General features: G+C 51.5%; 1 protein-coding gene across 5 annotated transcripts in view; it reads right to left on the bottom strand.

Moving 5' to 3' along the window:
• PPP1R12B (protein phosphatase 1 regulatory subunit 12B) overlaps positions 1-13,447 on the bottom strand; it is a 916,156-nt gene that overhangs the window by 377,539 nt on the left and 525,170 nt on the right. For all 5 annotated transcript variants that reach the window (XR_013594883.1, XM_078644174.1, XM_078644172.1 and 2 more), the window contains one exon: positions 2,964-3,091. Coding sequence is in view for 4 of the 5 variants with exons in the window: in XM_078644174.1 (XP_078500300.1) it covers positions 2,964-3,091 (128 nt within the window). In the remaining variant the exon portion in view is untranslated. The remainder of the gene's footprint in view (positions 1-2,963; positions 3,092-13,447) is intronic.

Here is a 13,447-nt window from a genome sequence, read left to right as displayed (position 1 = left end):
CACTGAGGGTGAACCTGCTGGAGAGGATTTGGTGGGGGCCCCTCCCCAGCCCATTGGGGCCCATAGGCGGTCAAGAGTGGCCAGGCTGCCCCGATATGAGTGACTAGCCTCATAAAATTGTTTAAGCTGGGCAGGGGTTGCTCTGGCTCTGGTCAAGGAAGGACGGCGGAGACTCTGACTCAGGCTCAGTCAAAGAGCAAGGCCTGGAATGCAGATGCACCCCGTGCCTTGTCCGAGGACATCGACGGGCACAACTAAGTCGAAGACCTCTGACCTCTTGCGTTTGTGGGACTTACCAGATGACTTAGTGCAGGACAACAATCGCCTGGTATGGCTCTGCGAACGGTCTCAGGGCCTTTAGTATAACCGGGATCTTCAGTGTTGCAGGGTCATCAGACATCAGGTGGTGAGGGGCTTGAGGGATCCCTTCCTCAGCATCTGCAGGTACATGGCGTATCAGTCCTCGCAGGTCTTTGAGCTTGGGTCCCACTCCAAGCACCACAAACAAATCAAGTGTGGGTCGGTCACAGACATCTGCCTGTGAAAGGCACCACATGGTTTGAAACCAGCTTTTTTTGCAGGGGACAACCTGTCACACCAGGAGAGAAATCTCAAAAAAAAAAAAAAAAAGAGGTCCACAAAAGACGAGAAAATAGGCAGTCATAAAACGACTGAAGGCAGTTCTTCAAGGATCAGAACTATCAGGCAAGGGAAGGAAAAATGACAGCAGCGCACTGGGGTGGCACCTACATGTCATTTTCCGCACGGACAACACAGACGCTGATCTTAATGATGTCATATACCGGCACACAGCGGTACTGCTCGAAAACTGCCAGAACCAGTCTTATGCCTGGGGAATTTTCTATGGTACAGATTCTGCGGCTAGAAGTCTTTATCAGATAACAACAAAGGTCTTCCCGCAGGTTCCTCATCTTAAAAGTAAGGCCCAAAGCAATACTTCCTCACCCCCAATGAATAGTGCCAAATAACCGAGGAAGTCAATAAACGTGGCCTAGCAAAGCATTGTTCACTTAATGCCTGGGCTGTGAAAGAGTTATGTTTTGCGAAGGTATGAAAAAAAGTGAAGCACCTCTTAATCTGATGTGATAAAAAAAACCTTAATAGGAGTGTGATTTAAGGGAACACCCAGAACAGATCCCGAGACAAGATAAACTTGAATGCGTACCCAAGGTAATCATTTGGACTTAAGTGCAGGGCACAGAACAGAGGGCCTTTCCTGTTTATGACTGAGGCAAGGACATTCATGTAAGGACGTCTAAAGCTGGAAAAAACCATGCTCATCATTTTATGGAGAAGTTCCCATTTGTAATCATCTGGGAAATGTAAGTAATCCATCGTCACATTCAGTATGCTCATTACAGGGGCTACCAAAATGAAAACATCTGCTTCAGACCAAAAGCCTGCCAACACAACTGCCCTGTATTTTGATGTAACGAATATTGGTAGTGTGTGAAAGTATTTGGACTACACTCCACAGAAAGGATGGAAGAAAGTCTCGGGGCCAGGTGGACTGCCCTCAACCCTAGCACACAAACGTGCTGCCACGACTTTAATGTGAACCAATGTTCAAGCATCGTCATCTCCCACATATAAGCACTGCAGCCCAACGAGGAAGCATCCATAACAGTTGCCTGAAACTGAAACTAAGGCGAACTGATAGAGTGACCAGAGGGGCACATCCACCAACTGATGTCCAGGGATTCATTATGGAAATATCTATATGTACAGTGGGAGCTTCTCTGCTAAGGCGGAGGAGCGTCGCCCCACTGCGTTTTTGCATTTTGCAGTGAAACTAAGGGAATATAAAATGATAATAACTTGTGTTATAATAATTGTATTTTCTCTTTCTTTGGCAGCTTTGCATGAGGGGCAGGGGAGTAGTGGTAGCACCCTCCTAACTGAGCAATGACTGTTGGCCACCCCTCTAGGGCCGTCCAAAACAGTCTTGCGCACATCGCATGTTCTCCATGCAGGCTGAATTACAGCCTGCATGGAGAACACTCCCAGGCTCCTAGTCAGCGGCTGAGTGCCGAAACACAGCACTCAACCAATCAACGCTGCTCAGGCAGTGTTGTGAATGGCAGACTGGGAGCCTGGGTGTGCTTCCTGTTGAGGCAGAGTGAGGAAGGACTGGGGAGGAGAGACGTAGTGAGAAAGTACATTTTAATAGTATTTTTTTTACCCGCTTTCCACCTCGCCCTCCCCACCCCTCCCCTCCTGCCCCTGCCCTCCTTACCTCCAGTCCATACAGGCCGCCGCTGTATATGTAACCCGAGAGGCTTACTTGATGCTGGAGCCAGAGTCACATTAGGCATCACTGAAGGTCTCATTTGCTATTTGGCATATAGAATCAACAGGATGCATGAGGTGCCTGATCATGGGCAGCCACATTAGAGTGTTTTGAAATATAAAAAAGTTTCGAAGACAGCCGCCCATGCATACACGAACCACGAGTGACCATCTTCCAATGGTCTGTGACAAAGTATTAAAAAAGCCCGAATGGACATCTTCGAATGTTATTTGTTGAACTTTAATTAAAAACTACACAAAGGGAAAAAAGCATAGGTAAAGCCAATAGTTCTGCAGCCAAAGTCAGATGAATTGGTTTTGTCAAATGCTTGTAAATTTTAATGGTTCAAAAGCTGGCACATGCCCTGATAATTTAAATGTATTTACAGCCAAAAAAAGACTTCTCTAAAACTTACCAAAACTAAACTTTTTGTGGTGTTTGGAATTCCGCAGTGTGAACATGTGGACATGCTATGAAGGCACTAAGGATTGAATTGTGGCCACAGAAAAGAACTCTATTTTTGCCGTAATAAAAAACAGATGACATTAGACCATACAGAAAATGGCACAATGTTATTTTGTAAAAATGTAATCTGAATACAAGTACACAAGAAAACTAATCAGGGGCTTCAAAGCTTAATGAACGCACTTACATCCTCGCCCCAATAAGAGATGCCGGTGGCTCGTCTCCGCTCTTTGGGTCGTCGTCGGTCTCGTATTGACAACTTGCTTGGCGACTTGTCGTCAGACTCTTTGTCTTCTTCAGGAAGTGACACTGGCCCTATCAAAACACAATAACAATTTCTTGTTGATCTCTTAAACAAAAACAAAAAAGATACGCTCCGCAGTTACAACTGGAGTTTTGGAAAAAGTGCCTTCTTACTAGTGAAGAGTGTAACGTTTTGTTAGTTAAATAATTACTTAATCTTAATTGTAGCACAGACCATCTAAATATGCATTTTTTACAGTTCAGGAAGGGAAATCTTTTATGTTCAACAGTTACTCAAACCTTTATTTACAGGACCTCAAAGCTGTGAAATAAATAACTCTTCCAGAGCTGTTTCAAAGTAACAACACTGATGCTAACCAGTGCTTAATTTGTGTCGGTGGTTTCCGGCGCTCAGCACCAACACTTTTTTTGTCTGGGCTGGGGCTATGGATTTCTTTCGCGAGGCAGCGGTGGTGAATGTGAATTTTCAGGGGTGCATGCACAGGGCTGGACAGCTGTGCTTTTCCAACATCGTCTGTGCAGCTCTGACTCCCGTCGACACGTGCACTCCTGGCTCGCTGGTGACTGGATTTCGGGATTGGAATAGGGAAGGCAAGCGGGCTCTACGGGAGGAGTCGTTGTTTCTACGGTTGCCACACCTTCCCCCTCCCTCAGAACGGATTGCAGAGCTTCTTGAGGGAATGGGGGGGAAGGCCGTATAGTCTTCATGTCTGTTATTCGCGTGGGCTGGCCTTCAGCAGCACCCTATTGGCTGATGGGGTGGGTGTTTATGTTTGCTTCGTTCGTCATCAGAGGCAGACTGAGGGAAATTATGCAAACGGAGTGAAATTATGCAAAAGGAGGGAAATTGTGCAGGTCACATGTGCATAACATCGGCAGCCCCCTGATAGTGCCAGTTTTGAATAGGAGGATTATGAATTGTATTTATGTACTTTTATGGTTATTAACTTTTTTACCGAATAAAGTCAAATTGAATTGAATAGGAGTCAGATTTGTGGTGAGTTGGTCCCTTGTACCGGAGTTGCTCAGCAGTAAGCTTCTGGCAGTGTGGTTCTCTAGTCTGGCACATTGTCCCTCCATGGGTTTACTGTGGCCGGGGTGGTTTTATTCTTTCACGTGGGCTGCAACTCGGGAGAGAGATGAGAGGTGACTCATGGATATTCTTTGCTTCCCCCATTCAGTGCAATGCACCGGAGCCCAAGGAGGACAACGTCCCTTACCAGGTTGCTTTGGACTGGTGGGGGAGGCCTTTATCTGGGATCTATGTGGCTACAAGGTGCTGGAGACTGGCAGTCGCTGCTTGTTTGATTTTGGAGAGGCAGCATCGATTTGGGGATTTTCTCATAGCTCTGGATTTTCGCATTGTGTTCGTGTCAAACGCTGCTTGATTTTGGGGGAGCAGCAAGGCAATGAGAGCCAAGGTGGAGTCCTGCACGGTCATCGGGACTCACATTTCCAGTGCTTGGCTTGGGCCGGTGGGTGCAGGGGGGTGCTCACTGGCACTGGTTTTTGAAGACTGGGACAGAGTGAATGGGGGGGAGGTAGGGAGGGTGGAGGAGAGGGACGGAGGGCGAAGACAGGAGAGAGTGCAAGTGTGTAACAGAGCCTACAGGGATAGAGTGGGTGGAAAGGGAGCATTTGGTGGCCGCTGACATGGGTGTTGGTCCCACATTAGGCAGCGCTGGTGGCAAGCTTTTGAGGGCGGCTTTGAGCCCCGGCACCTGTTTCACAAATTAAGCATGGATGCCAACACACATACAGGTCACACTGACACCAACACAAACTGCCTACAATTCCAGGAGAAACCAAATGGAGAACAACCTTCACTAAACAGATAGTGTGCGTTTATGTAAGAATATGGAGGCTGGGGCTGCCGAGGGCTGGCTGGCAGACTATTTCTGGCTTCCATTTAGAGGTCAGAATGAGCTGCGTCCACGTCCTCGCACAACTTGGGAACTCTGCGCAGGACGTTGGCTGGGATGTGGTTGTCGCAGCTGAGAGGCAAAAGCTAGACTGGCCACGGGGTGTAACTGGGAGACTCAATGATCTGGCCCTAGCACGAGAGTCGTTGAAGCACTCAAAGGCAGAGTCTTCCTTCCCTCCGAAGAGACTAAATCTGTCAAAGGGCATGCTCATCAAATTAGCCTGGACATCGCCTGAGAAGTCAGATGCTCTTAACCAGGTGTTGCTCCGTGAGGTCACTGTCAACTAAACCGCTCTTCCCCTAGTGAGTCAGTCGCGTCAAGGCCACACCTAATGGTGAATTTTCCTGCATCTCTCCCGTCCTTCACCGCCTGGAAATGTACAGCCCGGGCCTCCTTCAATATATCTGGCAGCACTTGCGCAACCATCTCCAAAAGGGATTTGGAGAAATGGCCCAATAAGCATGCGGTATGCACCAACCGCAATGCCAGGCTGGTGGAAGAAAACATTTCTTCCCAAGACTTTCCAGCCTCTTGGATCCAAATTCCTCATACCAGTCCATCTGTTCAACAGATAGACTGTGGTGTTCTAAAAGGTCTATAGACTCCTGAGACAGACAGACAGACAGACAGAGACAGACACACACACACACACATATATATCTATATATATATATATATATATACATACATATACATACATATCTATCTATAATCAATTACGTCCCACTAAATAAAAGAAGAGGAAACAGGGAAAAGGCCCTTAGGAGATTAGAGACACTCTACATCTTTGAGGTAGATTCTAAGCAGCCAGGGGGTCTGAATGCAACAGAAGAACTGCACACATGTCTGTAAATGAGTTTTAGGGCAATTATTGTACAAGTGAAAAAAGCCGAAACACCAATAACCCCCCCCAGTATAGCCCAATCAGGGCTCAAACTGAAACCGCAACCGCCCCCAGGAATTTTATACAGTTTCTATATACAATTTTAGCTTTTTTCACCAGGGTGAATCTGCACATGCACTTTAGTTAAACTATTAAGCACTAGCACTAATGTTTACAGTCATAAGGTTTACAATGCTGATGTTTACATTGAACAATTGTATTAGCACTAGAACTTCAGATCTGCTTCAAATTCACCGTAATGGCAATAATAATGTGGACTATGGTTGAAGTCTATACAATTGGAAGTTTTTTTTATTGGTTTTAGCCTTTAAATCTCAAATCTGAAAGAACCAGGTTAGTATTAGATTCCTTACCTTAGAATATCCCCAGGCGTCAGACTGGATCCGGAAACTTTTGCGTAGCAGTACCCTTGCACGTCGGTAGGCATCGTCTGCGGCCCCACGTCCGTCGTCGGCATCGTTGGCGCCGGGATGACGTCGCCGGAGTACTTAGACGCCGCCCTCTCGCGCGGACGCCAGTTCCTCTTTTTTCCGCGGCAGCAAAAAAAAAGTGGTACCCTTAGTCAATTTTTGACTAACTTTTTCGATCCTTTTTGATCCTTTTTTCGAAGTCTCTTGACTCCGACGATGGCGGTAGGGATGCCCGGGTTCAAACCCTGCGTCGACTGCAACCGACTGATGTCGGTTACCGACTCCCATCGCCGGTGACTTCACTGTCTGGGCCCCGACCACGACGCCAAGTCCTGCTCCGACTGCCGGGCCCTGAGGTCCAAAGCTAGACGGGCGCGGTCCCGCAAGCGACTCGAGCTCTGGCAGTCGGCCCGCGCCGCTCGAGGTCCCGGTCCGCGAGGAGGTCGAGGGACCGGTCGCGGGGACGGAGTCATCATAGCTCCGGGAGTCGTCACCAGTCTTCGGGCTCGAAGTCCTCAGGTAAGAGGCACAAGAAGTCAAAGAGGCGTCATCGCTCTTCCGACTCCCCCCCGACGCTATCTCACGCGATGGGGCCGGGGGTTCGGGCGACACCGCCCCCGCGGCTCCGTCTGTGCCGCAGGCATCGCGGCCTGCTTCATACCCACCGGTCCCTGGGCAGAACGCGACGCCGGAGGAGATCGAGGCGTTCCTCGTGGCCATGAGGCCACTCACTCCTCCGTCGGGTTCCGAGGTGCCTTTGGACCAAGCGGCCCCGTCTGGGTCCCCTCGAAGGCCGGGTGCTTCGGGCCCGGCGCCGTCGGCGACTTCGGTCCCGACGCCGCAGGGCCCCGCTGGATCCGGCTCCGGGTCGTCGCCGGTCGACCTTACGACCTCACGGGCGCCGGCCCCCAGGGTGTCGGCTCCGGCGCCGTCCCAGGACGACGTCGTCCCTGGTCCTACACTCGATTCGGGTCCGGCGTCGGAGCAGCGCCGTATCAGACGCCGCTTGGAGATTTCTATTTCTACGACCCCGCCCCATCCTTTGGCCCAGAGTATCAGGAGATGGGTGGCGAGGAGGATTGGGAGGGGTCCGAGGACCCTCTGGCACGTGAATGTCAGTCTTCTCAGGACTGAACAGGTGAGCTAGGGGATGCCAGTGGTATGGACACTTCGCCCAACACTAGTTTTGTCTCCCCTCCTACCGTGGCTACGGAGGAGGGGGCTGCCTATAGCGTGGTGCTGACGCGGGCTGCCAAGGCCTTGGGCCTTGAGCTCCCCGTCGCGGCCATGAGGACTAACCTCCTCACTGAGGTCCTTAAACCGCAGGCAAGCTCGGCTGAGCCTCAGCTGCCGTTTAATGAGGCCTTGTCAGACGTCTTCTGGGCACTTGGCCCAAGCCCGCTACAGGTCCACCTGTGGATAGGAACGTGGCCAGGCGCCACCGCCCGGCACCGGGCGACCCTTGCTTCCTTGCGACCCAACCCACCCCGAGAGCCTGGTCATCCTCCCAGACCGCATTCCCGACGCCCCCCCCCCGATCGGGAATCCAAGAGGTATGAGCAATACGGAAAGAAGTTATTCTCCTCCCCGAGTTTGGGGTTGCGGTCAGTCAACACCCCGTGCCTCTTGGACCGTTACACCCACTCTGTGGGACACGGTCGTGGACGTGCTGCCACAATGTCCGGAGGAGGTCCGGACTAAACTCGCCCAAGCCCTTGCGGAGGGTCGAGATGCGGCACGGTACTCCATCCGGTGTGGCTGGTTACCACGGACTCACTGGGCAGAGCGATGGCAACGACGGTGGCGATTCGTAGCCACGCCTGGTTGGAGTCCGCCAACTTTTCGGCTGATGTCCAAAATACCCTTATGCACATGCCGTTTGATGGCCGTTACCTCTTTGGCGACAAGGCAGACCATGCGCTTGAGCGCTTTAAGGACTCCAGGGCTACGGCCAAGTCCTTGGGCCTCTCGGCCCCGCGCCAGCAAACGGCTGCCTTTCGCTCCTTTCGTGGCCGATGAAGGGGCGCGCCCACGCGTACGGCCAGCCACGGCCCACAGACTACCATCCAGCGCGGTGGCGGCGGTCGGGACAACGGCGAGACCAGTCCACACCGGCCCCTGCAGCATCCGCCTCAAAACCCTCCTCAAAAACGTCAACGGCTTTCTCGGGAAGGAGAACTTCATGATGCTGACTTTGGCTCAGGTCTTTGCTGCCCTAGACCCAGGAGACTGGACGCCTATTTCCACATCCCCGTCCTGCCAGCCCACTGGCGTTACCTGCGGTTCACGGTAGGCCACGAGCACTTTCAGTTTACCGTGCTCCCCTTCGGCCTTACCAGCGCCCCATGGGTGTTCACGAAAGTGATGGCGGTGGTCGCAGCTTATCTGCGCAGGTTAGGGGTTTCAATCTTCCCCTACCTCGACGACTGGTTGTTGAAGGCGGGCTCGCCCCAGACAGTCGTCAGCCACCTCTAGACTACGGCCGACCTCCTGCAACTGCTGGGGTTCTCCATCAATGTGCCGAAGTCACACCTGTGTCCCTCTCAGAAGCTCCTCTTCATCGGAGCGGCTCTAGACTCAGCGCAGTTTCGGGTTTATCCTCCCGAACAGCGGGTTCGGGATATTCAGGCTCTGATTCCGATCTTTCAGCCTTTATCCCGAGTCTCGGTCAGGTTGACGCTGCGGCTTCTGGGGCTGATGGCCTCCTGCATTCTTCTGGTGCATCACGCCAGGTGGCGGATGCGGGCTCTGCAGTGGGACCTGAAGTTTCAGTGGGCCCAGCATCAGGGCAACTTGTCCGACCATGTCTTGATCTCGGAGGGCACTGCAAGACAGTTGCAGTGGTGGCTCACGGACCACCATTGGGTCAGCGGCAGATCCCTCTCCCTACCGGAGCACGTAGTTGTGACGGACGCGTCCCTCCAGGGCTGGGGAGGCCACATGGGAGAGGCGGATATCAGAAGCCTCTGGTCTCCGGCGGAGTCCCAGCTCCATATCAACCTTCTGGAGTTGCGGGCGATCCGGCTTGCACTGAAGGCATTCTTCCCCTCTGTCCGGGGAGTGTAGTGCAGGTGTTCACGAACAACACCACTGCCATGTGGTAGCGCAACAAACAGGGCGGGTTGGGTCGTGGACCCTATGCCAGGAGGCTTTGTGCCTCTGGCTGGAACATCAGGGCGTGACCCTGGTGGTTCAACACCTGGCAGGTTCCCTGAACGCCAGGGCGGACAAACTCAGCCGTCGGTGCATGATGGATCACGAATGGCGTGTGAACTCGGACGAGGCGCAAGGCCTCTTTGAGCAGTAGGGAGAGCCTTGGTTAGATCTATTCGCCACAGAAGAGAACGTGCAATGTCATCAGTTCTGCGCGTTGGAATTTGCAAGGCGGCACTCGCTCGGAGACGCTTTCCGACGCGAGTGGAGCTGCGGCCTGTTGTACGCCTTTCCGCCTATACCACTTCTGCCCAGAGTGCTGAAGAAGATCAGGCGCGACCGGGCCCAAGTTATCCTTGTGGCTCCGGACTGGGCACGAAGATATTGGTATCCAGAGCTACTCAGCATGTCTGTCGATCCCCCGATTCGTCTGCCTCTTCAGGAGGACCTTCTGTCGCAGCAGCAGGGGACGGTCCTCCACCCGAACCTGTCCAGTCTCCACCTCCATGCTTGGAGATTGAGCGGCGACAGTTGAGGCCATTTGACTTGCCTCCTGAAGTTTGTAATGTGATTCTGGTAGCCAGGCGACCCTCCACAAAGTCGGTATACGCCTGCAGGTGGAACAGATTTGTGGCATGGTGCACAGCAAAGGCTGTGGATCCACTCTCTGCCCCCCTTTCTGAGGTTCTCCTCTTCCTTCTTTCTCTTGCCTAGCAGGGCTCTGCTCTGGGCACTATCAAGGGTTACCTTTCTGCCCTTTCCGCCTTCTTGAGGCTACCTGATCAGCCTTCTTTGTTCAAGTCCCCGATTGTTAACAGATTCTTGAAGGGCATCACTCATATGTTCCCCCCCTGTTCCTTTCGTGATGCCCCAGTGGGACTTGAACCTGGTTGTAACTTACCTGATGGGCGCTCTTTTTGAGCCGATTCATAACTGTCCTCTCCGTCTTCTTACGCTTAAGACTGCTTTCCTGGTTGCCATCACCTCTGCCAGGAGAGTGAGTGAGCACCTTCTTTCCGCCACCGCATCCCTCTAAAGAGGAAGAGCGGCTCCACCGTCTGGACCCAAAACGTGCGCTCTCCTACTATCTGGATCGCACAACGCCAGTTCTAGGTGGATGACAAACTCTTTGTTGGTTACGTGGGAGCTAAGAAAGGGCGGGCGGTGCACAAACGGACCATCACTCGGTGGGTCGTGTTGTGCACCAAGGCATGCTACTCTTTGGCTAAGAAGGAGCCTCCTGTTGGGCTGAGAGCCCATTCCACTCGGGCCACGGCGGCTACTAGTGCCCTGGGCCGGGGAGTCCCCTTGCAGGTCATCTGTCAGGCAGCTACGTGGGCCTCGCTGCACACGTTCGCAAGACACTACTGCCTGGACAGCCAAGTCCGGAGGGATGGCTTCTTTGGCCGTTCCGTCCTCCAGGACTTTCTGGTGTGATTATTGGTTCGCAGACCCACCACCGGGGTTGGTATTGCTGGGGTATCTATTCTAATGTAATGAATCTAATACTAACCTGTTTCTTTCAGATGCACAAGTTACTTACCTTCGGTAACGATATATCTGTAAGAAACAGTAGTTAGTATTAGGTTCCTTACCGCCCCACCCATCCTCCCCGTTCTGCGAACCAATATCTAGGTTAAGGTCATCCCCTTTCAGGGCACTAGTTTCATGGCACCAGTGTTGGTTTTTATCGTGGCTCTGCGTTTCTAGTGCGAAAAAGCTGTGTAAAAGAACTGACGTCAGCGCGTGAGGGCGGCGTCCAAGTACTCCGACGACGTCATCCGGGCGCCAACGACGCCGGAGACGACGCCTACCCACGCGCAAGGGTACTGCTATGCAAAAGTTTCCGGATCCAGTCTGACGCCTGGGGATATTCTAAGGTAAGGAATCTAATACTAACTACTGTTTCTTACAGATATATTGTTACCGAAGATAAGTAACTTGTGCATTGGAATTTTTAGGTATTTATACCTGGACCTTGTTTTAACCAAAAACCTATTCATGTAAACCGAGAGTATGTTGTCTGGGTTTATGACTACCTTATGAAATATAGCACTTGTCACTAAGAAAAAAACGGTATATATATATATATAGATATATATAGCACACTGGTAACTGTGAAGCGCGTTATGTGATCAAGGTCCTCTTTGGGTCGAAACGCGTAATGGCTGCTATTTGGTAGAGTAGAATAAAACAGCTTACTTGCACTGAATCGTGGTCCATGCTACAGTTCTTGGTTGAGAAACAAATGGACGGTAGAGTATTTCTGATATATAGATATACATGCATATTCTGCAGACAGACCACATCCCGAAAATGGTGATCTCTACCCAACCACTGATCACCTATAAAAGATCCAAATCCATCACTGATCACCTTGTATTCAGCCATTACCGGGCTATTCCAGCTAAAAAAAGAGACTGTCACAGGTTTCTTCCCCTGCCTAAAATGCAAAGCCTGTAAATTCAGTCGGAAGATAACCAATTATAGCATACAGGGAAAGGGGCCAAAACCAACTAAAACTATTAATCAGCTCTAAAATTGTAACTCAGAGTATACAGTCCATTGTCTAGAATGCCCTTGCCAGAAACGCTATGTTGGCAGTACCATACACCCTGCCAAAAGACGCATTTTAGAGCACTTGTGTGCAATTGCCAAAAAAGATAGTACTTATCCAGTGGCCCTGGAGAGCACCCATAATAGCAATCGAGATCTGTTGACATTCTTTTGCATTGACCAAGTCCCCAAAAATAAGAGAAGTGGGGATATGGGTAGAAGTCTACGAGCACTAGAATCAAAGTACTTTTATAGCGCTAGGAACAAAGGTACCTTTGGGTATGAACAACAATGAGGAACTGTGGGCTCTCAGAGTAAAAGCAAATCAAATCTATATTTTCAATACGTACTAACATCTGCTGGAATTCAGATAAAGTACTTTTGTAGCAACTGAGTGACAAGACTCCAAGTCTGCACTTTGGACTACTAACTATTAACCCTACTGTCCCAAGTTAACCACAGGTGGCATATAAGGGAATATATTGGGCATACTGTGGAACATTTGAATCGCTCGACCCCTGTATTTCCCTTTCCCCTTACCTTTCCTTGTGAAAAGGTTCTCAAAATACCTACATGATTTGCCCATACAGGGCTGTATTAAATTGAGACGAAAACTGTAGAACCAGTCTGTCCTTGTTGAGGATGAGATGCATCACCCTGATGGTCCCCAAGGACCTCAAGAACTTCCGGCCCAGCTCCCTGCTCCCGCCAAAGGTCATTGAGAAGATCGCCAACAAACAACTGACCCGCTACCTCGAGGAGAACAGCATCATGGACCCGTCCCAGTCCGGGTTCCGCAGCAACCACAACACCGAAACTGCACTAATCGCCGCCACTAATGACATCAGGACCCTGCTAGACAACTGAGAAACCGCGGCCCTCATCCTCCTGGACCGGTCAGCCGCCTTCGACGCGGTCTGCCACAGCACACTACGAACATGCCTCCTCGACGCAGGGATCCAAGAGAAGGCCCTGGACTGGACCACCTCCTTCCTCTCCGGCAGAACACAGAGCGTCCACCTCCCCCTCCCTGCCGCTCCAAAGCCACTGAGATCATCTGCGGCGTACCCCAGGGCTCATCCCTCAGCCCAACGCTGTTCAATATCTACATGGCACCGCTCGCCCACGTCGCCCGACTGCACGACCTCAACATCATCTCCTACGCAGATGACACCCAGCTGATCCTCTCCCTCACCAAGGACTCCCACACTGTCAAAACCAACCTCCACAAAGGAATGAAGGCCGTCGGTGAATGGATGAGGAACAGACGACTGAAGCTGAACCCTGACAAGACTGAGGTCCTCATCCTCGGATCCACCCCTTGGGCCTGGGACGACTCCTGGTGGCCGACCACACAGGGAACAGCTCCAACACCCACCGACCACGCACCCTCTCCATGACTATGCAGGTCAACGCCGTCTCTTCCTCCTGCTTCAACACCCTCTGCATGCTCTGCAAG

Source organism: Lissotriton helveticus, chromosome 5_1, assembly GCF_964261635.1.
Source record: "Lissotriton helveticus chromosome 5_1, aLisHel1.1, whole genome shotgun sequence".
Taxonomy (NCBI): Eukaryota; Metazoa; Chordata; class Amphibia; order Caudata; family Salamandridae; genus Lissotriton; species Lissotriton helveticus.
Note: the sequence above shows the minus strand (reverse complement) of the source record. Positions and strands in the feature narration are given on the sequence as shown.